The sequence below is a fragment of the Poecilia mexicana genome, unplaced genomic scaffold (assembly GCF_051168715.1).
Source record: "Poecilia mexicana isolate PSO_F unplaced genomic scaffold, ASM5116871v1 scaffold_20, whole genome shotgun sequence".
NCBI lineage: Eukaryota > Metazoa > Chordata > Actinopteri > Cyprinodontiformes > Poeciliidae > Poecilia > Poecilia mexicana.
This window is the reverse complement of record NW_028263389.1, coordinates 18,939,791-18,965,188: the sequence shown is the minus strand read 5'-3', so window position 1 is coordinate 18,965,188 and position 25,398 is coordinate 18,939,791. Positions and strand designations below refer to the sequence as shown.

The following is a 25,398-nucleotide window of genomic DNA, read 5'->3' as shown; positions in this document are numbered from 1 at the left end:
TCAGTTTCTGATTCGCTTTTCTCTCCTTTAATTTTTTTGTTTCTTTTTTTGTCTCCACATCATGGTGAGAGCTGGAAGATGAACAAAATGACTGAATGAGCCCAGTAGTTTTCAATTATCATGCATTTAAAACATTTTCACTTTTCCTTTCTTATTTGTGGCTTTTTTCAGATTTTTCTGAGGATCAAGACTAATAAATATTTTAATAAAATTTATGGAATTTTTTTCTTAATTCACTGAAACCCGTAGTTGCAGATTTTCCTGTGAAATCTGACTAAATTATTCACAGAAAATGCAAGTTTTTATTTTGTGGAACATGATTCCAAATAATTCACCAAAAATATGCAGAAAATTCAAGTTTTTTTCTGTGGCACATTTCTCCACATTATTCACAGAAAATTAATCTATTCATGTATTTTTTCTGTGAAACGGGACTAAATTATTTGCGGAAGATTTGAGTGTTTTTGTATGGAACATAACTCCAAAATATGGAAAATTAACCTATTTATAGATTATTCTGTGAGATAGACTAAAATATACACAAAAATTTGCATATTTAAATTTGTTTCATGGAATGTGCCCTGGGAAGCTGAAATGCCTAGCTGTAATATTACCTGATAGACTATTGGCTGGTATTTTCTCAATACAGCCAATCCAGGAGCGCCATTTATTTTCCTAGGCTCTGATTGGCTGAATTCCCACTAAGGCAGACCATGGATGTTAGATGTTTTATGGTAGCACTAAGAAGCTCCCCAGTGCATATTGAAGTATATTTAGTGATGTAACTATTAAAATAATTTTTGTGGAGCTTAGCAATTTACAGGTATTAGGCGTTTTTGGTCGCTAACCTCAATCCAGAAACCAGGAGGTTCACTTTATATTGAAGTTTCTGGTTGTCATGTGATTAAAATGTTTTTTGTAGGGATCAGATTATCCATTAGATTTACCCATTATGTGTTATTTATAGGTTATCGTCATTAACTTGTAATTTAAAAATCTAAAAAACAAGATCATAGATGTAAAAACTTGTCTTATATAGGAGGTTAGTAGATAGAAAAATGTGAGCAACAGTTTCATCAGCAATCAGTACTGCCAGTGTTGGAAAATGGCTGCCACGGTTATCCGTATCATCTCCACCTCCGAACTCCCCATCGAGACGACAACAAACCGGCGGCTGGACTGTTTTTCTTAATTGGGTCTGAACATACGAGCCGGCCACAGATACAGGCCATTACTGTAACTCCCCCGCTGGGTACTGTGGGCAAAACTGAGACCCACAAACACTGGGCATCAGGTTAAACACCAGGTTGCCATGGGAACCGCTGGTATATGAATGAAGATGTAATGTGTGGCATAATAGCTAATCCACAGGGTGGACAAAAAAATAATAAATCAATCCATAAACAAGCTTTTGTTGGCCATCCATCAGCTTCGTCTGCACTCTATCACTTTCATCCCAGACTAAATTTTTATAGCAAACGAACATCATGGTCTCCCACGGTTTTATTTTAACCAGAAACAAGAAAAAGGAGGAAATAAAAAAGGAACATGAACACGTTACATGAACTTACATTGGAGAAACATTTTCACAGTAAGTTTCAGAAACATAAAAAAAAACAGCAGATGATAACCATAATGATAAATATATTAGAGCTTTCCATAATAAAACTGATTGCACTGTACAGTAAAACTTTGAATGTTTTGGTTTCCTTTCAGAACAACAAAGTGAGTAAAAAAATTTAGACAGTTTCTGTCTAAAATATATAATTGTACCAATTAAAATAGTTTGTAACGGACATAAAATTAGATGTTTTGAGGTTTTCAATTGAGGATGTTCAAATCAGGGTTTATTATGGCCATTGTAAATAGTAAAAAGGAGTACATTTCTGCATAAAGCTAAAATTTTGAGATTAATCTCAGAAATTTTCTAGAAAATTTGGAGACTGACCTCAAAAGCCCGAACATTTGCAAGAAAAAACATCACAAGCAAAAAAATTGGAAATTTCTGAGCTTGAAAAATCAAAACTCTGAAAGTCAAAAAGATGTATTTATTAATATTTTTTCTGCAATTAATCTCACATTTTTTTACTTTTGGAGCTCCAAAATGTGCAAGTTTATTTTTAGAAATTTAGAGACTTACCTCAAAATATCTGAGGTCTTTGGTAAAAATTAGCTCTTTTTTTCGATCTACAATGGCCCTAATACACTGTCATAATTTGTGATGAATAAAACATCCCAGCCTATTATTTCATAACCTTTTCTAAAGATCGTTTTAAAGTCTTCTCAGTTGGTTTTTCATTTAAAAAAAAGAAAAAAAGATTTGAATTCTTGTTAAAACCGTTTTCAGTGGGTGTGTCCTAGCTCCCGCCTTTACCTCAGTGTATATCGTGTTGCCTAGCAACCATGGAACCTAGCAACATGGAGTCTAGCAACCATGGAATTGCTAAACACAAACTAGTTAAAAATTGAGTTTGAAATCTTGCTGAGTTTATTACTTTCAATCATTTTTAATCAATGTAAGTTTGAAATTTAATCAGGTAGGTGTGAAAACTTTTTGCCAAAACTGTAGTCGTGGGTCCACTGTGCTTGATTTTTCTTACTGGTAAAAATCATATTCCTCAATTTAATCACCTCGATTTGTGATAGAAACCAGAAATGATGTCTCGAATTGCATCTGTTACGAAACTTATTTCCAGATTGAAAAACGTTTCATCAAATAACACCAAAAAGTACTAAAATATTTCAAATATCATTTTGAGAGTTATTGAGCAACTTTAGAGGTGCTGATAACTCAGCTTATCACCTTTCCTTGTCTTGTTTAAAATTCCCCCTTAAATTCTGTGTTCACTTTTCGTGCCTGTAGTTTTGTTTAATTAACTTACATAAAAACTGCACCGTAAACCTGGATGCCAGACATAAGACTGAGGGCGACACCACAAAGCGCAGAAACTATATTAAGACCTAAAACTTGGTCATTTTTGGCCCTCCACAGTAAAACAGAACAACTTGTATTTCTGCTTTTTTAACAGTGTTAAGTTTTAAAAATATTCCAGCAAGTATTTTATTGTTTCAGTGTTGAGTTTTCACATAAAGAAAAATAAAATATTTAGGCTCAAACATGAACTGATTTTGGTTTACAGTGTTTATGATCTTATAACATAAGCCTCTCCCTCCAGTTGTGACTGGAATGTGTTTTTAATTAATATAAAAGTTAAAGACATTGTATATTTACACTAATATATAGAGTAGTTGATCAATATTAATAAACTAAGTATAATCCCTAAATGGTGGTCGCTTAAAGACAAATTCATTGAGGATTTTTGTAATAAAACAGAAAAAAAGATATTCCAACCTGATTAAAAATGGCTGCACTATTGAAATGTTTCCATTTATACAAAAACTACAACGTGCGATTATGGCTACACTAAGAAAAACAATAAAAAATAAACGAGAAAAAGTCAATAAATTACGAGAATTTATTTTTTTCACGGAATACTACAACTTTACTGTCGTATTATTTCAACTTTGTTCTGTTGATATTATGATCTAATTCTCGTATTACTGCGATTTCATTCAGGAATATAATGACCTTATTCTGGTACAAGTTTATTCTTGTATTCTTATGACTTTATTCTCATAATTTTATTTTGTTTTTCTTAGTTTGGCTCGAAAAAAAGCATCCATTTTTCATACACGTTCAGTTTCTTCACTCAACTCACTTTTTCGTTGTTACCTCTGTGTAAAACATTTTGGCCACCTTGTCAGATATTAACACCGTTTTCTAGCTGACGGCTCTGTCCTGGTCCAGGGCTTGAGAATGAGGTCAAAGGTCACCACACGCGGCAGGACTGCGCTCCTCGGTTCATTACCGACGACTGAGGACAGCTGAATGCTTTCCGAAATTCTTCGTAGTTGCTCATTGCGCCGATGACTCTGGATGATATGAATGTAAAAATGAAATTTACAGTATTTACAGCAACTTTAGTGACCCTATAGTAACTTCATAGTATTTATAGCAACTTTATAATGACTTCAGCATTCAGTAACTTTAAAGCATTCATAGTGAATTTATAGTATTTGTAACAAATTTATAGCATTCATAGCAACTGTATAGTATTCATAGTGACTTCATAGCATTCATAGTGATTTTATAGCATTTGTAGCGAATTTATAGCATTCGTAACAAATTTATAGCATTCATATCAACTTCAATAGTATTCATAGTGAATTTATAGCATTCATATACTTTATTGTAACTATAGCATTCATAGTGACTTCATAGCATTCATAGTGAATTTATAGCATTCGTAACAAATTTATAGCATTCATAGTGACTTTGAAGTGACTTTATAGCATTCATAGTGACTTTATAGCATTCATAGCAACTTTATGGCATTCATAGAGACTTTATAGTAACGTTATAGCATTCATAGTGACTGTATCTTTCGTAGTGACATTATACCATTCATAGTGACTTTGAAATGACTTTCTAGCATTCATAGTGACTTTTTAGCGAGTTATTTCTGTCTGCATGTTTTCTACTCTCACCTGTATTTGGGAGGACTGTGAGCTCCACTCTGGATCTGCTCTCTGGCTGCTTCTGGTCTGTATGAGTTACATCTAACCTGCAGGATGAAAGAATACTGAATAAGACTTTCACTTAACTGTAGAATTACAATACATTACAACAAGTATTTACAAATCTGCCTTCACATTTACATCAGGGTCTCTGCAGGTTACATAAACTCAAATTTAAGACTTTTTATGACCATTATGAATGAATTTTAAGACCACATATGTCATATACATAATGCATGTAGCACAGTATGGGCTAGCGAAGAAGTGAACCAGCAGCAAAGATGAATGTCCTCCAGTCAATTAGGTAGATTTGTGCAAAAAAGCGACAAGCTGGCTGGCTGGTTAGCAGTAGCCTCAACCATCAAGTCAAAGAATGTAATAAAAATTGACAATAAATGGAGACTTATTACATCTTTATTTAGGTAATTGTATGACTATGACTGCATAGCAAAGCAAAAACAGCCTCACAAATACAAACATTGCTCTTGAAAAACACTCCAATTTGTAAAACGCTTCTTTAGAAAAAAAATAATTGTGATTTGTATCATAAATCTGCACATAGTAACTGCATTTTCAAATTTATTGGTATTTATTTATGCTTTGATTGAACAAAATACCTTTAATCCTTACAAAAAGGACAGTTTTGTTTTCTTCAAGCATCATTAATTGGAATTTATTGCGACAATAAATTAAAATTCTTTTAAGAAATGTATTATGGTAAATAGAAAACACCCACCCTAAAATGTCGTCAATGCAATTTTCCGTTTCATTATTGCAATGTCATATTCTGTTCTCATTTTGTTCCCTGTTAAAAGACGTTTAACTAAAGTCCTACGGGGTTTAGAGTCCCAGTTGAAGTCGTTTCAACTAAAAACCTAGAGGTTGGAGTCCTTGTCAAACGTGTTTTTGACTAAAGTCCCAGAGGGTTAGAGCCCCAGTTAAACAACATTTCACTGAAGTCCTCAAAGGGGTGCAGGTTTTCAAGTTTTTATCTTTTTTAATCTTTTTCAAAATGTCATTGTCTTTCTCATTGTTTCGGTGATTTTAATGTTTTTATCTTTAAAAAAAAAGTCCGAGAGGTTAGAGTCCGTGTCAAACGGCGTTTTGACTAAAGTCTGAGAGGTTAGAGTCCGTGTCAAACGGCATTTTGACTAAAGTCTGAGAGGTTAGAGTCCTTGTCAAACGGCGTTTTGACTAAAGTCTGAGAGGTTAGAGTCCGTGTCAAACGGCGTTTTGACTAAAGTCTGAGAGGTTAGAGTCCGTGTCAAACGGCATTTTGACTAAAGTCTGAGAGGTTAGAGTCCGTGTCAAACGGCGTTTTGACTAAAGTCTGAGAGGTTAGAGTCCTTGTCAAACGGCGTTTTGACTAAAGTCTGAGAGGTTAGAGTTTCGGTGATTTTAATGTTTTTATCTTTAAAAAAAAAGTCAGAGAGGTTAGAGTCCTTGTCAAACGGCATTTTGACTAAAGTCCAAAGGGTTGGAGTCCCAGTTGAAGGCGTCTCAACTAAAGTTCTACAGATTTTTATTTCTCTTTCTCACTGTTAACGTTTTAATTATGTTTTTTAAATCTCTTTCTCACATGCTGTTTTTATTTTAATTATGTAAAGCACTTAGAAATGCCTTGCTGCTGAAATGTGCTATACAAAATAAAATTTGATTGATTGATTATTTAGAAATAATGTTACTCTTTCAGCTTATAAGGTTGTATTTCTATAAAAAAGCAGGATTGATACTAACAGACTATGAATGATCAAATAAATTAAGTATGTGTGTGTGTGTGTGTGTGTGTGTGTGTGTGTGTGTGTGTGTGTGTGTGTGTGTGTGTGTGTGTGTGTGTGTTTACATGTGCGTAGCTCAAGAAAAACAGCTGATTGTTGTTCAGTTCCAGTCCTGGCAGCAGAGGCTCCTCCGCGCCGCCTCTGTTCTTGTCCACCCACCGCCTGTAGGCCTACGCACACACAGAAAAAGAAACATCCACTCACCCACTGCCGAATTACGTTCGGCTCATTTCAGGCAGTCCTGATTAATCACAGCAGTGATTATTTTTGCACACAATAAGCTCAAAATGTCTAGACTTCAAGAAATACAAGTATTACCCTGAATGCTTCTCTGATTCCCCCATTGTCTGCTATGTTTTCTGCTAAGGTCCTCTTACCACGCACCTAAAAACCAGAATGGAGTCACACTTATTTGCATATTGACTTTGAATGGTTTTATATGGAAGCTCAGCTGTTTTCTTACATTTAGACCTGCTTCTTCCCAGTAGTAATCATTATACTGATCAATCATACACTGGGTCTTCTCGGTGAAGGCTGCCACAGATGTCTCACTCCACCACTGGTCCAGATTACCATTTTTGTCGTATTTGCGGCCTTTTTAACATAAAAACACACACACACTAAAACAAATGTGTTAGAAATTGGTTCAGTTCAAAGTGTTTTTGGCCCATTAGCTTTTACCGTTGTTATCGAAGCCGTGAGTTAGCTCGTGTCCCACTATCACCCCGATGGCACCGTAACTTAATGACCTGGAAAACACACAGATAAAATGAGGTTACAAACAAAGTAAAAAAATTAAGTGAAGTATCAGGGGGAAAAATCACATTTAGACAAAAGCAGAAGTTGTAAGACATAAAAAAATATGGATGATTTGTTTTTAGCCACCAAGCTAACATTTACACTAAGTAAAACAAGCCAACATGTGAAAACATTTTAATAACTTTCAACTAGTTCAGTATACGTATAAAATGGAGACCAGTCTGTTAAAATAAAGACTAAAAATACAGAGAAGAAGATTTCAGCACAGCAGCATAGCATGTTTTTAGCTAGCCATGCTGCTAGCCCTCCACAAATATTAGCATCTATGATAAAAATATCTAAACAATCTTTTATTCTTTAATGTGCAACTAAATATATAGGTATTATATGAAGCCAGAATTTTATATTAACCCTACTAAAACAGAAACTGTAGCTAAACGAGCCTCCGGCTAAAATAAATAAAAGTGTTTCACTACTTGAACAGACAGATGGTAGGGACGTTTTTCTTTTTTCCTGTCGTTTCTGGCTCTTTGCAGCTGAAAGTATGAGACTCTGCATTCTGGACAGGCTAGGTTTTCTATGAGAAGCTCATGTCACGAAAATCCTGCAATTACTTCTGCCAAATAAAGCAAGAGGAGGCGACTCTGCTCTGCTAGCAGAGGATGTCGGATTTATTTAGCCTCACCTTGGATACTCCTTTCCCCAGAAGAAAGGCTTCTGAAGCTCTCCAGCAGGGAATCCTGCAAAAAAATACATAAAAGTGAATTTCACTCAACACTTTTGTTTTCTGGATTTTGTCCAGGTAGCCTCTATAAACGTTTAAAGTCAGAACATTTTCTCTTATGACAGAAATCTTTAAAACAGACAGAAAACCCCCCACAAAATATTACCAAGTATTTTTGTTTAGTTTCTACTGAAAATATATTATCACACTGGAAATAAGACAAAAGTCGAACGGACACGATAACTAATTTTTCTTAACGATAAATTGTCCCAGAAGTTATTGCGATAAACGATAATATTGTCATTTTGAGACCATTTTCAAATAATATGATGGTAATAATGGCATAATAATGCAACAATATAATCTCGAAGATCAATAAACTTAAAATTCTAATTAACATTTAATACTGGAACTGAAAGACATTTTAAATATCCAAAATAAATAAAATTAATTATGAAGTTTCCGTAGACAAAATTATCCTTAAAACAGGAGTATTTGAGACCACAGCACCAAACTGAAGACTTTAGTCATCCAGTTTCTGGTAGAAGAAGGAAAATCATACAAACGGAAATGAATGAATTAACGATTAATTGCTCATTTCGACAGGCCGACTTAGAAGTAACTTTTCTGCAAGATGTTGGAGATTGCTTTAAGTAAACAATTCCTTAATATTGATTAAAAAGCTCTACTAACATATTATTTCACTTATAAGACATTTTTCCCATAAGTGAAATAATCTCCCAGTACTTTTTAATCAATATTAAGAAATTATCGACTTAAAACAATCTCCAACATCTTCCTGAAAAGTTAAGCTTTGTCTTATTTCCAGCACACTAAGATATTTACACTAGAAGCTAAACCAAATATACTTTGCAGTAATGTCCTCACTGCAAAAACACAAAGACTTACAATCAGTCGACTGTTTATTTAACTTTGTCTGAAACCTTATTTGCAATTTGTCAGGCAAAAGAGCAAGAAGAGAGAAATATCTCATTTAATGAGCATGTTTCTCCTGCCACATCACGTCTTACTGATTTGATTTGTGGACGAACTGTAGAAGGCGTTCACGGTGGTTGGGTTTGTAAACCATCTGAAAAGATAAAATATTTATATATTTACACACAACAAAGTACATCAGCTGGGATGTAAAACGACAACAAACCGTTTGTGTTGGTAGCAGAGACTCACTCTGTGCGTGGGACGCTCCTTCGAAGCCAGGAGACGTCTGATTGGGCGATGAACTTCAGCGTCTGCATCACGTTGCCATAGTAATCCTTTTCATTGAACTCTAGCTGAAACGGACAAATGCAAAAACAGACTGAAAACATTTCACGAAGCAAACAAGATGGAAAATAACCGCTTCCTTTACTATTGAGAGCTTATTTATTATGGTTTTAATTTATGATTACTTTTCAGAAAAAAAGTAAAATAAATGTCAGGCCCCTCTTGAAACCGAGTCCATAACTCAACCTAAGTTTCTGATGTGATTTGTAGTCATTTGTATCCTTGGGTTTTTTGAGTTCTGATGTCTAATTTGCAGTTTTGGGACCAAAAACAAGAACTTTGACCCATCCTCTCACCGAGTTTCTGTAAGGGAGCGTGGTTATGTTGAGTGAATTATGGTAAACGATGTGGGAAGCATGGAGAAATTCAAAATAAAAGTTGCCCGAGAACAGAGCCTTGAGGAACTCCATTTGATTTCTGTTTGCTCTCACCCAAAAGTACAATTTACCAAATATTATTTAACCATTATCTTCCTCTTGTTTTTGTATTAAATGCACCTTAAGTGTCATGAATGAATGTGAGCGATTCAAACCTGCTCTAAGTCTTCTGTGAGGTAGGTATCATTCAAAATAAACTCTGGATACCCGACCTTAGGCAGGACCGCGTGAGCCTGGAGGAAATAAAACACAAACCGTTAAATATGTTTGGATATGAAAAACTCTGATTAACTAACTGGGAGAAAAATGTTTTGATTTAAATGTGATTAAAACGTCTTACTGAGGAAAATAAACCTCATTTACATTTATTTATCAATTTATTCATTAAAAATGAATACATTTCACCAATTGAACTGAAAAATTAAGACAGCGTAGATGGCAAGAAAAGGAGTAAATTTCTGCAAACAATTTCAGGAATGTTGATGATTTTCTTTTTAATTTGTGAGTTTAAAAAGTTGAAAATTTCCAAGAAAAAAACTCAGAAATTTTCAAATTGATATCAAAAATATTCTAGCAAACAACTTAATTTTCTGTGTTTCAAAATTTGAACATTTTAATCTCAAAATTAGCATTTTTTTCTAGCAAATTTTAAAATTCAGATATCCAAGTTTTTTCTGAGGTTAATCTCATAATTTCTAAGTTTCTTTCTATAACATTTTCTACTTTTCAAACTCAAATGTCTGTTTTTTTCTATAAAATTTCTGAGATTAATCTCAAATTTTCATTTATTTTCTAGCGAATTTTCAACTTTTCAAACTCACAAATTTCCAAAATGTTTTTTATAGCAAATTTCTGACTTATTAATAGATTCATAAATTTCAAAGTTTCTTCTATAAAAATTTAGATTAATTTCATGATTTCTGAGTTTTTTAAAATAAAACTGTCAACTCAAATGTCCTTTTTTATTTAGAAAAGAGATTAACCTCAAAATTTCTCAATTTTAATTCTTTTTTTTTTTTTTATCAATAATTGCTTTCACACAGTGGCAGAGAACGTCCAAGGTTTTAACACTAAAGTTTGGGGTTTTAGAGTATAAATAACACAAAAGATCTATAAATTAAATGCTTCTGATTTTCAAGAAAAATGGTCGCAGTTTCACAAATTCTGTTTTTCTCCAGTTCTTTCAGAAGAAATGAATTTAAATTCCAACTAGAAGTCTAAAGAAACCCAAAACGTTTGACCAAAGTCCCACATATTAAAATAATTCTGTACAAACCGTTTGAGTTTAATGTTTCTTACCTTTTCTATGGCTTTATTTTTTGTTTGTTGGTCCATCCAGTCGTTTTCCTTCTCCAGCATGTCGATGAAAGCCCACCGAATCCCCTCAATTAGCTCTTCCATCTGAGATTAACATGGAAAAAAAGAAAAACAAATGCACAATGTGTCAGTAAAAGGCAGGAAAGCTCATCACTGCATCCTGAAATATGTCTGCAGAACGTAGGGAGTTGGAGAACCATGAGCTTCTTGTCCTCCTGGAAGTGTTTGTCGACAAAAAGCCGTCCGGTGGCGTAAACCAGGGAGTTTTCCACGTAGTTAACGCACTTATCCCAGCGGGGAGTCAGAGACGTAGTTCCTGTGGTGACCTGAAGGGGGAGCAAGAGTCAGAGTTTGATTAGAGTTACCTTATTTAGAAAGTAGAGTCAGAATGTAGCAGCTCAGATTTAGGATCTTAAAGACACGACGGATCTTACATTTTAAGTCAAGGAAAAACATACAAAGTTTTCAAGCGTCTGCAGATTTACATGTGAAAGTTTTTGGGTTAGCTCTGATCAAATTATTAATATACAATATGACTTACAATATGTCTTTTTAGATTGAAGAATTCATGTGTTGAAAGGGTCTAGTCAAAGTCCAAATCTAAATGAGAACCTGTGAAACTTAAGAAACTTAATAATTAAGACTTAAATCTTGACTCTTTGTTCAATCTGACTGGGTTTGAGGAATTTTTGGGAAAAAACTGGAACAAATTTCACTTTTCAGATTGTTTTACTGGCAGACAAAACCAAAAAACCTTCAACTGAAAAAGTGCAGTAAAATATTTTCTTCATATTTTCTGAGTTATATTTGTAGAATATCTTAAAAACTATATATTCACTTCCTTCTACTTTAAAATTATAAACTGTTTTCTCTTTATTTCAAACAAAACCTTTAATCTATTTCATTTGGGTTGTATGTGATAGACAAAATAGTTTTAAAAATATTTAGGAGGTGTGAATATTTTGTAAATTGATGAGGTACTGCTGCAGATTAACTCACTAAGTAAAGTTGCAGTTTATGCATTTTTTATTTCTTTCTTTATTGCTGGAGAAGAGCACACTGCAGCTTTTCAGGGTTAAGCTTGTTTTAAAAGTTTGTAAATATCTGAAGCAAATCAACCTAAACCTTTGAAATGTGACAATAAAACAATATTTTTTAACGTTTGTACATAAAACGTTTTAGTTTAAATGAAAATTTTGTGGTGGAATTTTATGAACATGTAACCAGGCAAACAGAGCCACCTGTTGGTGGATCCTGGTACTGCATTGTGTCAAACATGATAGAAAATCAGGCAAATTAGAGCTTTAATAAACAAGAAATCCAGATCTAGTGTTTTGTTTTCTGTAAAAATGAAGCATTTTATAACATTTGAAAACAAATGTGGTTCTGACATAATTGAAAGGCTGTTGCTAACAGGTCTGTTAATCAGAAAAACATCTAAAACATGAAAAATGGCAGCTTTCATGGTCTGGAACTGACAGCACCTGCACTGATCCACATTATAGTTGGGTATTTTTATCACTACAAGACATTTATCTGCAAAATAAAAATGCTTTATAATGTTTATTTTCCAACTAACCTACTGAAGTAAATTCAGAGATGTGCTGAGAGTACAAACCCGAGCGAAGTCCAGGTATCTGTAGAGGAAACGGCGACTCAGAGTGGTGATCTTAGAAAACACCGTCCTCCACTGGATGTAGTTAGCTACCGTCCTAAAGAGATAGAAAGACAAATATTAAATATTTACAAGAGAATGGTCTTGTGGTCACCGGTCAAAGAAAATAAATATGTCAGAGTGAATCCACAATTTTTATGAAAATTATTGTCTTTGAACCTAAAGAGGAACAATTTACGCTGGATCTGTAAGCTAACTGTTGAAATAACCTGGTAAAGACAATGACAAGTCTTCATGTTTCTCAGGTGTTGGTACCTGGAGTCTGTGCTGTTGATGAGCTTCATGAGGTCCTTAAAATACTTGGGGGTTCTGACGATGACGGGCTCAGAGGAGGAAATGGAAAGGCTTGGATTATCTTTAGATTCCACCACAGCTTTCACAAAACCAAGCCAATCAAACTGGAAACACAACAACAAACATGTTGAAACTTAATATTTATTCTACACATTTTTATAGCACTGGAAAATGTTAAGAATGGTTGTGTTATGTTTGTTCTCCTACAGAAACCATATTAAAACAAAAAATATATTTCCCACCCCATCTTTTTCCATTTTTAGACATTTATTAGCTAACCTAACACTGCGGCGGTTGATTAGCTAATTTAAACCCGTGTTTTATTGATATCTCAGAGTTGATGTTCAGGTTGCCCTTTTTATTTTTTAGCAGAGGTGGAGCAATTCATGTAAAACCACAGAAGTAAATAGATTAAAATTTATCCAATCAGACAAACCTAACTTTTTATTTATTTTATTTATTTTATCTCTCTTTTTAAAAAAGAGAGGCTTTAATTATTTAAATTAAACTATTTATGTATTAGGGACTAGAAATTCTGAAAATTAATGCATACTTTTTTGGGAATTGCACAAACTGACGTTTGAAATGTGGCTGGAGAAAAAAACACTTAGGGGAAAAATGTTGACACATAACATTTTTATGGGAATTTGTGAAAGAACGTTGTTTGTGTTGCTTTGCAGCAAAATGACAGGATCCCAGACAGTTAATGGTTCTGCAGGTGGATTTCCCAGTGACTGTACCTGTGGCATGGAGCGCTGCAACCGAGACAGCGTGTATTTGTTGTACATGTTCTCACTGGTGCGATTTTCATAGGGAATCAGGATCTGCACGTACAATAAGAAGCATTTTTATGCAAAAATATGAGGACAAAACATTTTTTTATGAAACTGCTGGACCCGGTGCGTAATTAACAGTTTTTACTGAACTCTTAGATCTCAGATTTATTCAACTGATTTGTATTTTGTTTTTACATGAGCAATTTTGGTCTCAAAGTCGAGAGCCTTTTCCATCTGGGTCTGCGCCGCTTGCTTTGGGGCGCCCAGCATGACGGCTGCGTCCACCATCAGACTCAGCAACGCAGCACGATTCTGGAGAGAAAAAGAAAATATATGAGGAAAAACTTGTAATTTTGTGGCAAACAAAACATCTTTTCTGCACGTCACAGGAATGGTTGAAACAATGTAATCTGTTCTAGTTGATGGTGAGCTAAATTTGATTCAGAAACTCACCCCGAGAGCAGAGGAAGTGTTTGTGGTGTAATCCTCTCTAGAAGAAAGAGATAAGGACGCCTGATCGAGCTGCAGGAACAGAAAAACAACAAGTCTGCTGCTGTGTCTTTCAGAGTTTCTCTGTTCGTCTATTTCCTCAGCTAAAGCATCAAAAACTGATCAGACTCGCCTGCATCTAATTCTCAAAGCAAATAGCATCAAACCTAGGTTTATTGGACATAATGGTTGTCTTTAAAAGAAAGCAAAAACTAACCAAAAAGGTTAGTTCATAAGGGTAAAAACTCAAATACACTGTAAAAAATGTTTTATACAGTATTTTATCTCATATTTTACATCAATTAAACCACGAGTCTTTTTTTAGAGTCTAAAAAACTGGACACTTAAACCGACTTTAACACCAGTGATGGCTGACTGTCGGACCTTGATGATGTAGTAGGAGGAGTTTTTGTCGTCAGGGGAGACGTAGAGGCGGATCAGGACGCTCTTGCTGTGCTGGTTCCTCATCTCCGCCAGCGTCTTCAGGAGACTCCACTGACTCGGAGACCACTGGTACTCTCGGCCGAGTCCGTCCCCCAACACCGGCCATCGAAACTCGGGCTGTCGGAGCATTTTCAGCATCGGTCTGGCGTCCAGCTCCTCCAGTATGCCTTTTAAAGAAAAAACAACAAATTGTGCCGCTATCCGTTTGTAAAGAAGTAAAAAAAACACTTCTAATATTTTGGGACAAGAAGGAAGTTTGGTCATAAGTGGCATCTGCCGCGAAAACGATTATTCACCAAAAGCAACAGAAGGTTCCTCTAACACTCAACGATCACAGAGACTTTGTGGAAAATGTCCTATAAACATGGTGACGTTTTATTCTCCAGGACCAGAACAACTTGCTGTATTCACAGAAAATTAGGAAAAGTAACAGTGATGCAAGAAAAACCAGCAAGTTCACAAAACAAAGGTGGAGTGGCCTAGTTAAAGTCTGGATTTAAAGCAAATGATGTAACGACTTACTTTCATTCATGCAGGAGCGGTACAGGATCTTGGCTTTGGTCACGGCCTGCAGCTCTTTTGCATCTGAAGGAGATTCTAACAACTCTGGAGGATAAAAACAATCAGCATCACTAAACAGTCCAAAATATAACAAAAAAAGAAATTAAATATATACGAGGCTTTATTTTAATTTGTGATTAGAAATCTCTTTATGAATAAATGAAACAGACATCTCTCTGTCTTTCACTCAGGGTTCTATTCAAGTTTAGCATCTTTTCAAATAATTTTGGTTCCGTCTAGATTTCATGTGCAAAGTTCTGCTGAGTCTGATTAGGTCAGCGCCAGAGAAAAATCAAAGCTGATTGGGCCATTCAGGAAGGCAGCAGCAGGCCGACTGAACGCCTGATTAAAAATAAAATAAAATAAAAAATAGCCTTAAAACATGCAGCAACTACAAATTATACGACTGCTTTTCATTGGAAGAAGGAAACCTGCAGAAAAACACATGAGATGTGTGAAAAATTGCTGGATGGATGGACAGATGGCAGGATGACAGATGGCAGGATGAAAAACGGATTGATGGACAGAAAGATGGACGGATAGACTGATATGACAAGTTAGATGGATGGAGGAAAAGTTGAACAGACAGATGGATGGATGAATTGTTAAAAAGAAGGAATGGATGGATAGAAAATCAGACAAATGGTTGGATGGATGAATAGAAAGATGGACGGGTTGAATGGATGGACATATCACTTAAGGAATGGATGGATGGACGGACGGACGGATGGACGGATGGGTGGATGGACAAATGAATGAATGGATGGATGGACGAATGGATGATTGCTGGATGGGTGGATGGACGAACAAATGGATGGATGGACGAACAAATGGATGGATGGACGAACAAATGAATAAATGGATGGACGAACAAATGAATGAATGGATGGACGAACAAATGAATGAATGGATGGACGAACAAATGAATGAATGGATGGACGGACAAATGAATGGATGGATGATGGTTGGATGGATGATGGATGGATGGAGCTCCACCTTTCAGTCGGATGTCGACATGCTGCCTCAGCCAGGGGTAGATGCCGTGGGACGATGAGTCTTCGGGAATCGTGTTTTCCTTCAACCAGCCGCCGCAGGAGAACGTGTAGAAGTCATCACAGGGGTCGACTGACCGGTCCAACTTACTCAGGATGGACCCGGCTATGAGACAAATCACAAGGTTCTGATCCAAACGACCCAACACAGAAACCCAAAGGCATTTACTCCACTGCTTCCTCACCTGCTTCGATGCATTCTGGGGAAAGACAAAACTCCTCTTGACTGGATTTTTGAGAGACTAATGGATACAAAAACATTTTTATTGGGTTAAATAACTGATATATTCCAACTCTTCGGAACTTTTCCAACTATGAGGACTTTCATTGTCTATTTGGGTAATATTTATCTATTATTATTCAATGTAACCCCTGATTCTGTAAGACATCAGATGGATGTTCGTGCTTTGAATCAGTATCAACATCCGGTTGTTGATCACGTGACTCCTGTGACGCGAATTTAATGGTTTGGCGTATTCGGCAGAGTAATTCCACCACCAGGTAGGCCCCATCTCAATCGCTTACCGTTGAATCATAATAATAAGCCTAGACAACATGGCTCAAAATCAGAATATAAGCTTTTCAAATCCGTCGATAGATAAGTATTGATTCGTTGTTGGTTTTTTTTTTATGTCGTTTTAAATATCTGAAATATTGCTAAAATGACCTTACCTGTTTTACAGTTTTCACTTCGCGCCGTTGTTTCTGTTTCTAAACAGTCATAAAGCCATAAAGCACGGTGGAGGAACCTTTAACTGCTGTTGCAAATTACTAAACAAGTTGTTGCTAGGTAACCAACGAGTTAGTGAGTTGCTAGGTAACCAAAGAGTCGACGCGCCACCAACCTCGCTCAGCTAGCCGTAAAAGAGCCGTTGAACAGCTAAATCCTTTCTTCTGCCTACATCCCCCAGAATGCCACGCGGTTCTGGATCGGAGTTCAGGGAATATTCCAGACGTATTATTATCCATTTATCTTTACATCCCAACGTCCTGCCCTTCCTTGGCCCGCCCGAGCAGCCAGCGGCCCGCCACGCCCGTTAGCTTCTCAACTTGCTCCGGAATTGGGCTGAATTAGCGTAAATTTGGGCAATAAACGTTAAGGTTTTTGTTGTTTTTCTTTTTCTTTTTACACTCATGCAACCAGACTTTTCACTAAAAGGAAGAGTCGATCTCAATAATTGAATTTCCACAACTCCTTTAATTGCAAAGCGTACAACACTGCGTTGTCAACACCCAGTAAAAATTCAGCAAATCAGGAAAAGTTCATAAGCTGCAAAGATCATTGAATTATGTTTAATTATCTTTCCTTCTAACTCTGGCTGAGTGAACTTTTTGGACGTAACAAAATTGTAAGGAGACAGAAAGGCAGAGGCTCAAACCACACGAGAAGCTCCATTTGTTATTTGTGTGTAAACCTGGAATATAATAATTTTCCATTTGAAAGCATGCTGAATCTGTTGATGGCCCAGTTTGGGTTCACCTGTCAGACAGAGCTTCAATGCTGGACTCTGAGGGACCAAACCCATCAGCCACCTGGCCTCCGTGCATAACAGATGGCCGGAGGTCCTTCTGCTAATTTTCTGTCGCCACACATCTCTAATTTGGTCTCATTGGTTCAAAGGATGTTATTCCAGAAGCCTTGCGGATCAAACCCACCACACTTGTTGAATCATTTTCTAATTACTCTGTCCTGATATTTAACAAGCTCAAATTGGGCTCTTGAGGTGGAGCTCTTGTTTTTTCTCTCTCTGAATGATTTGACAAACAGAGTGCAAAATCCTCTGCTGGGAAGACTAGAAACTGTCCGGCACATTTTTCCATTTGGAATAATTTTTCTCTCCGTAGAATGACGGACTTAATTTATTGGCTAATACACATTAATTAACATTTCTGTAAATGCACCAGAAGGCAGTTTTTCATCAATTTGCCTAGCTAAATACAAAAAAGATTAAAGTGACTTAACCAGAAGTTGGCAGAGGACACAAAAATTGTACTAAAGTTGGAGTAAAAGAGTATTTGGTTAAAGGTCAACCCAAGTACTGAGTCTCAGATCAAATTGTCAATCATTTAAAATTAAAAAAATCACATATTCAGATGGATTAAAATATAAAGTTAAGTGGAAATTTGGGTATTTTAAGGACAAAAATGACAATAATTCATATAAAGAACAAACAATAACAAAATCAGGCAAGATGTTTTTTTCCAAATCAATTTCTTTCAATATTACGGAGGCCTCCAGGGGTCATGGGGAATTTTTTTTAATTTTGCGTTCCCTCGTAATAATGTATAAATATAATGTATATAATTGAATACTGTAAGCCTACTCAGAAATAGTCCAAATAGTTTGGATGTATTTTTATTCCTTTCCTACTTACGGAAAGTTTCTGTTTATATCATAGGTTTGTTGTGCCTTTCTATACTAAAGATAAAGATAAAAAACGTCTGATATTTCACGAGATATTAACATTCATGGAAAAACCTTACATAACTTTGTATTAAAGCGGCCACCGTAAGAAAGGCTTACAGTATTCAATTATGCCGCATGAACTGAAATAATCAGTACGTTATTGCGAGCAAATGCAAAACCTTTTGCGAGGGAACGCAAAAGAAAAAAAATCCCCATGTCCCCTGGAGGCCTCTGTACAATATAAAACTTATGAAACTTCAATAAAAACTGCAGTGTCTGGTGAATGTTTGGTTAAAACATGTTTGTTTTTTATTCAGTAGGTAGAAAATACAGAAATTTTACTCAAGTAAAAGTAAATAGTACAGCGTAGGAGAAATACTCCTATTACTACCCCAATCTGGACTAACTACACAGATTTTGACAACAAAAATATAATCAAAACAAACAATAAAAAAGGAAATTACAACACAATTATCATACATTTTTTTTAACATTATAAAAGTTTTGCGTACATTTATAATGAAACTACAGCTTGTGTCTTCAGTCAGAGGCTTCTTTAGGTCTTATGTAATACTGACTGCTACACAGTTCATCAGCATGAACTGCTGCAACTCTGAAGAAAATTGTAATATGAGTTACAACCACATTTAATTTCCCTCTGGGACTAATAAAGCATTTTCTAAATGAATTGGATGAGAGGGCATCTGATGTGCAGCACCAGGAAACTTTGAGTGAGAATCTAATTAGTTTTTCCCTATGGATGAATTGACAGTTATGGAAACTTTTCTCCTTTATTGTCCTCCTCAGCTCTGCTGTAAGTTATTATTACTCCACACAGCTGTAATAAGGGCGAGCAGAAGCTAAAATAAAACCACTGTAATCCACACAATGTTTATTCTCCTGGCAGCAGAGAATAAACCGCAGGTTTACCGGTTCATTTCCGTTACTCGACTCTTTCTAGAAAGTTCGAGTCTCTAACGTCTGGTGTGATGTGGTTCTGTGGTAAACAAGAGTTGCAAAAAAAAAAAACATGAAGCAAGCCGGCGCAGTGTATTTGGAAACCAAACTCTTATTGTAAACTGATGACCGGACCAGGACCGGACTGCGCCGTGATGTCTGACCTCAGAGCTTCACGTGTCTTGGAGCCGCTTTGCAGAATCCCTCAACGTTGTGGTCACTTTTGATTCAAACACGCACATTTATATCACCAAAAACAAGCCGCTAACGACCCGTTGATGGATGCAAACTCACATCAAAGAGTCAAACTCTGTTAATTAATGACTCGTGAGTAAATCAAAGCAGAGCGAGTCTCTCTTCCCTCACTTGGCTGGAAACTCAAGCAGCGTTTCCATTAGAGTGGGAGTTTGGAACTGCCAGCCTGGGCACATAACATAATTGCACTTCAGTGTGGCCACAAGTATGCAGCTTTCCCTCAATAACAAAAAGACAATACTCACCCCACCCAAGACCAACGCATGAGCCCCTGCAGCTATGACCATCGCTGGAACCACACAGCACTGCAACCACTGATGCCGTTTCCATGCCCCCTAAACTCCACATATTGGGAAATGTAATTGTTTCCAGTGGAAGTGGATAGCTCATTGGCTTTGCTGCACATCAGGACTTGAAATGCCGAGCTGAACGTCCTAAAAAAACATTTTTAAAAGATACTCATCAGCCTTTAAAGGTTTATAGATGAGCATGGATGACCCAGTTTAATCAAATGATAAATAAAATGCATATTTCTGCACTTCATCTTTAGGTTTTTACCATGTTTAGATCAAATCCACAACAATTAACCAGGTATATTTCCTTACATCTCTCAGTTAAAGGGGCAGTATTATATAATGTTAACTTCAGTTGTTGTAAAACTTGAAATTGGGCCTCTGTCTCTTTAAGGAGCTCCTGCTCGTTCTGAAACTCTGCTTTCAGGAAGTCATCTCCACATCGCTCCTCTATTTACCGTTTAGCAGTGTTTCACCGAGAAGTAGCTCCTATAATGAGCTCAGCTGATTTACAGTTCCACCAGGTATTTGCTAATTACTGCAGGCTAGTCTGAAGGAACTGAGTGAGGGAGAGCTGAATGGTTACCATGGAAATTAAAGGATTTCTTAACCATGCATGAAAAAATCAAAGCAACACTCCAGGTATGTTTTTGATGTGGGAATAACATCATAACATGACGAAAAGCTCAAAAAAGTTGGTTACAGCTGAAATTACAGGGTGCAATGGTTCATGACGTCCGATCACAGCAGCCAATCCTGGAGTGCCTTTCATTTTCCTTGGCTTTGATTGGCTGAGCCCCCAAGAGCGATGACAAGACAGACTACAAATGTTTCCTACTGAGCATATCAATGTATAATTGGTGTTTTAACCATTAAAACAGGCAGTAATAAGCATTCAAACAGTATCTGACGTTATTACAGCTACTTGCAGGTGTTTGAGCCTGAATACCAGTGGTCCGCTGTAGAGATCCATGCCCATAATGACCAGTTTGGGCTTGTTTACCAGGTAAAGATGCAGTCATTGAGTTAATAACGTGTCCCTGAGTTAAAAGTAAAGCCATCTGCCTGACAGATGAAACTACCAAAGAAAATGATTGTAAATCTACAAGAGAACGTCCAAAAATGACTCCAAATGTTGCAAAGTCCAGAACCCGAACAAATGTTGCCTTTTTTAAAGAGAAACCAGGAAGTCCGTTCTGTCTAAAACAGGATCAGGGCTTAGGTTACAAAGTTGCATCTGAGCCAAGGGCAGACAATAGATCAACAATGTGTGTCGCAACAGATCAATATCAAAAGATGATACATCTGATGGAATATTCACTGAACTCCAATCCCGAACCGCACAGCATTCTGGGAGATGTAGGCAGAGAAAAGGTTTAAGCTGCTCCACCTCTGACGGCTAGCCAAGCTAGGTTGGTGGAATTAACTTGCTCATTCTTTGGTTACCTAGCAACCCGCTCATTCTTTGGTTACTTAGCAACCCGCTCATTCTTTGGTTACCTAGCAACAATCAGTTAAGTAACTTTCAGGTTTCACTGCTGTGTCTCATAACTTCTTAAAAAAATTGCATAATCGGAACGACCAAAATCGGAAATTTTGGAATTTTAAGGACAAAAATAACAATTCATATAAATAACAAAAAATAATAAAATCAGGCTAAAGAAAATGTTTCCAAATCAGTTTCTTTCAATAAAAAACTAGTGACACTTTGCTAAAAACTGTCTGTTCTGGTGAATTTTTGGTTAAAACATGTTTGTTTCTCCGTTCAGTGGGTAAAGAATCCAGAAATGTTACTCAAGTAAGTTTACTCTTAAAATTACTCAAGTAAAAGTAAAAAATGTAAAAATACTCCTTTCAAAAAAGTTACATGTAAATTTATTGAGCAAATGTAAGTAGCTGCTGACCAACTCTGATCATTTCTTTTCCCCACAAACTGCTCATTTATGGAATAAGAAAAGTCCTAAAGTTTTCTATAGGTTTGCAGGGAGGTAAACCTATAGACTGATTTCCATGTTGGTCTCTGATGAGACCAACATGGAAATCAGTAAACCACTGCCATGAGAAACACAGTGGTGGCATACAATCAGTTGATAAACTTAAAGTGAGTCTGGAAGAAAAGAGTTGAAACTGGGCAAAAATGCATCCAGAGCAACAGTAAAACTGACATTAAAGGATACTCCAGTTATGATGGCCTAGTCAAAGTTCAAAAGCTACGCACACACTTAATGGATCCAATATTTGTTCATTTGTACACTTCATAAGTGGTTTAATTTTTACGTTTTAATTTCTTATAGTTTATTCTACTTCCTCTCAACTTTTCCTGAACCTGCCGCTGGGACTGCAGATGGAAATCAACTAGAAACAGCCACTGATCTGGTTCAGTATGTCTTCGTTTTCTAATAAAACTTTATGTATAAACGCATAAATACAAGAGGAAGTAATGAATACACACATGACGTGAACTAAAAGAGACACCTGTGACAATGAGAGATCAATTTTTAAATACAAAAATCTACCTGTTAATATTTAAACCAAACAGGTTTTTCCTTTTCCTTCTCCTGCAAAACGGCCACATGAAACCTTATGTGACCCAAAAATAGTTTGACTCATGTTACCCAACACCTCTCCACCACCAGCGCGCTGTTTTGTTTTGAAACGCTGCATGTCCTACAGTCCGAGGACAGGACATTTCTGTACCATACGGCAGATTCCCCACAGTTTATAATGTAGGATAAAGGGTAGCACGTGTGTGTGTGTGTGTGTGTGTGCAGACTTACCCACTATGAGAGCGAGCAGAAAAGCAGCACAGACGCACACTGACATGGCCAGAGCGATCTTGTAGAGGCGATTGGTGCCCCGCTCAGGTTTAACCCCCACACCCCGTAAATGTTCCAGCTCCATCGTTCACACACTCTCAAAAAAATTACAAAAAAAGCTAAAATATGTAAAGGACACACTGAAAAGTGAAAAAAGTTTTGAGAAAGAATAAATAATTTAAAATTAAACTAAAAAAAAAAGGTTTTTAATAGAGAAATTGTTTTTCTAACATCAAGCAGCTTCTGTCTTCCTCCAATCTGTCAAAATTGTGTGCAGCTTCTCTAACTTCCCTCTGACTGTCCCAAACACTCCTCCTCTCCCAAAGCACTCCTCCCTCCCTCCATGCCCAGTGCCAAATCCAGGCACCAGTGCTCCCAGTTAGATGAGGAGATCCCAGACCTCTTATCTGGTTGCTGCGTTCTCACTTTTAGTGTGCAAGGTGCCGCGTTTAATGTGTGTAATCTCATGTCGAGGGCAGCGGGGTGCTCTGCAGGACGTTTATCACATCACAAAGTAACTGGACCAGAACAGAATCCGGGTCACGTGCGCCGGCAACCTGATTACGGCACGCTAATGTGCCGCGGACGTCACCGTTTCTGGTTTTCTTTGAAGGCCTCGGAGGTGGCAACTGCAGCGACACCACGGCCCCCAAATTACTGCGGTCACATCTCTCTTTCTGCACGTGCTCATTAGGGGTTTGGGGCGTCGGCCACAAACTCCTTATATAGGCGTGACTTCCTCTTGTGCTGAAAAACAACAACCATTCATCAAGCACCACAGCATTGTTCTCCATTTGGACTTGCAGCTACTGTGTCCTGTTTTGTATCACTGTGTGAAATCAAAATCCAAACAAGAGGCTCAAAAACGAGGCGTAAAAGTTTAACTGCCAGGAGTCACACAAAGTTTTCAAAAGGAAATTAAGTGCCCAACATAAATATTTATCCATAATCCTGCTTTCTTTTAATAGGTCAATACTGAAATCATCCCAAATTGTCTGTAGAGTTTGACATTCAGCTGTTTTACATGAAGTTTGCAGCTGTCCTGGATGAGTTCAGCTTCCTAGTAATCTTCTTATTGACTTAATTTCTGTTAAATAATGACAGAGTGGAATGTGTAGGTTCTGTTTGTAGATTGCATTGCAAAAACACAAAATCTTACTTTACTAAGTATTTTTGGTCTAGTTTCTTGTGCAAATACCTTAGTACACTGGAAAGACAAAGTTCCAGTTAATGACCATTTCTCGTTATTACTGTTTTTATTTATTTCAGTTTAATGAGACTGTTTCTGGAAAGCAGTCTCATTAATGGTATTACTGCAGATCAAGAGATTGTTTTATAACATGAACATGTGAGGCAGCAGGTAATCGCCTCCTCCTGTGTCTGTTTACATGTCGCTCCAGGCTGTAATAAACAGCATGAGATAAACAGCAGCAACACTCGTTTATATCTGGAAACGTCGCGCATGCGCACAACGCTGAAGGGCAAAACGACAGTTCTTTTGGCCATCTATAGCCTGTTTGCCGTAGAACAAAATAAAACCAAGAGATGCATGTATTATTAGTTCAGTTCGCCCCACAGCAAATGGAAAAATGACTCAGAAAACCCGTTAAAAACGTAAAACAGGTCGTATTTTTTTTTCTCGCTCTGTGTCGGTAGCTACGCTACGCACAGACTCGTTGCCATAGCAACTGGCAACAGCGCCATACTTTTCCCCCACAAAGAACAGAACATTCAGTCTGGTACAGGATTATTAATATGGTTTTAGGCTAATTGTTTTTGCTTTTATTAATAAGTGATACCTGTGGTAGATTAGCTACCGCTGCTATTAGCTAATCTAAAACAGCGCTGGTAGATTAGCTACTGCTGCTTTTAGCAAATCCATCTGTTTTCAAATTCAGAAATACTTTATTGATCCCAAAGGGAAATTAAATGCTGTAACTCATTAATTCTTCAAAGAGTTACTGTAGATAGTGATGGCTGGACAATAGATAGGAAAGATCTCTTGTAGCGGTCTGTATTACAGTGAATTTGAAGAAGCTTCTGACTGAAGACACTCTGTTTTCCCAAGACAGTTTCATGAATAGAACATTCACACAGACAGGGAAAAAGTAACGAAACGGATCCGCTCTCTAAGAATCCAATCTCAACACAAACACATTCGAAGTCACATGCTGCTGAGCCCATTATTGGGCAGCAATGACGCCTTAAACGCTGCCGAATCTGCTGACGGCAGGGTCTGCTGCTGCTCTGTAAACACACCTCTGTTGCTGAGGTGCAGGCCATACTGTATTTACATGTCTGACGGAAACACCCTCCCTAATTACTATGTGTCATATCTCATGCCCGCTCACGCAGGAAGTGTAATCACAGCCAGACTCCTTCACCACGCCAAAGAGGCTCTGCGGTTCGAAGAGTTTCTAAAAGTGTAGTCCGTCTGCTTCCAGGGCCCAGCGTCTGAGAAAGACAATATGTTGGAGGGAAAAAGCTGCTCTGTAATCTCAGGAGAATCACCAGGCTCTCTGGATGTGATATTTTCCCACAGACAAACCACTAAAACCACAA

The 25,398-nt window shown here is 36.9% G+C and overlaps 1 protein-coding gene across 1 annotated transcript; it reads right to left on the bottom strand.

Annotated features, from left to right (window-relative positions):
- Positions 1 to 1,485: 1,485 nt before the first annotated feature.
- Positions 1,486 to 23,594, bottom strand: phex (phosphate regulating endopeptidase homolog, X-linked). Its single transcript, XM_088001253.1, has 22 exons — positions 22,798 to 23,594; positions 16,294 to 16,350; positions 16,053 to 16,214; positions 15,018 to 15,101; positions 14,436 to 14,662; positions 14,016 to 14,084; positions 13,758 to 13,874; positions 13,527 to 13,610; positions 12,748 to 12,890; positions 12,436 to 12,529; positions 11,015 to 11,143; positions 10,800 to 10,901; positions 9,656 to 9,733; positions 9,028 to 9,131; positions 8,871 to 8,929; positions 7,801 to 7,855; positions 7,038 to 7,105; positions 6,820 to 6,950; positions 6,675 to 6,740; positions 6,422 to 6,526; positions 4,549 to 4,625; positions 1,486 to 3,933 (listed from the first exon to the last, which is right to left on the bottom strand). Exons 1-22 carry the CDS (start codon positions 22,919 to 22,921, stop codon positions 3,831 to 3,833), a joined length of 2,238 nt encoding a protein of 745 aa, XP_087857379.1. The 5' UTR covers positions 22,922 to 23,594; the 3' UTR covers positions 1,486 to 3,830.
- Positions 23,595 to 25,398: the final 1,804 nt, after the last annotated feature.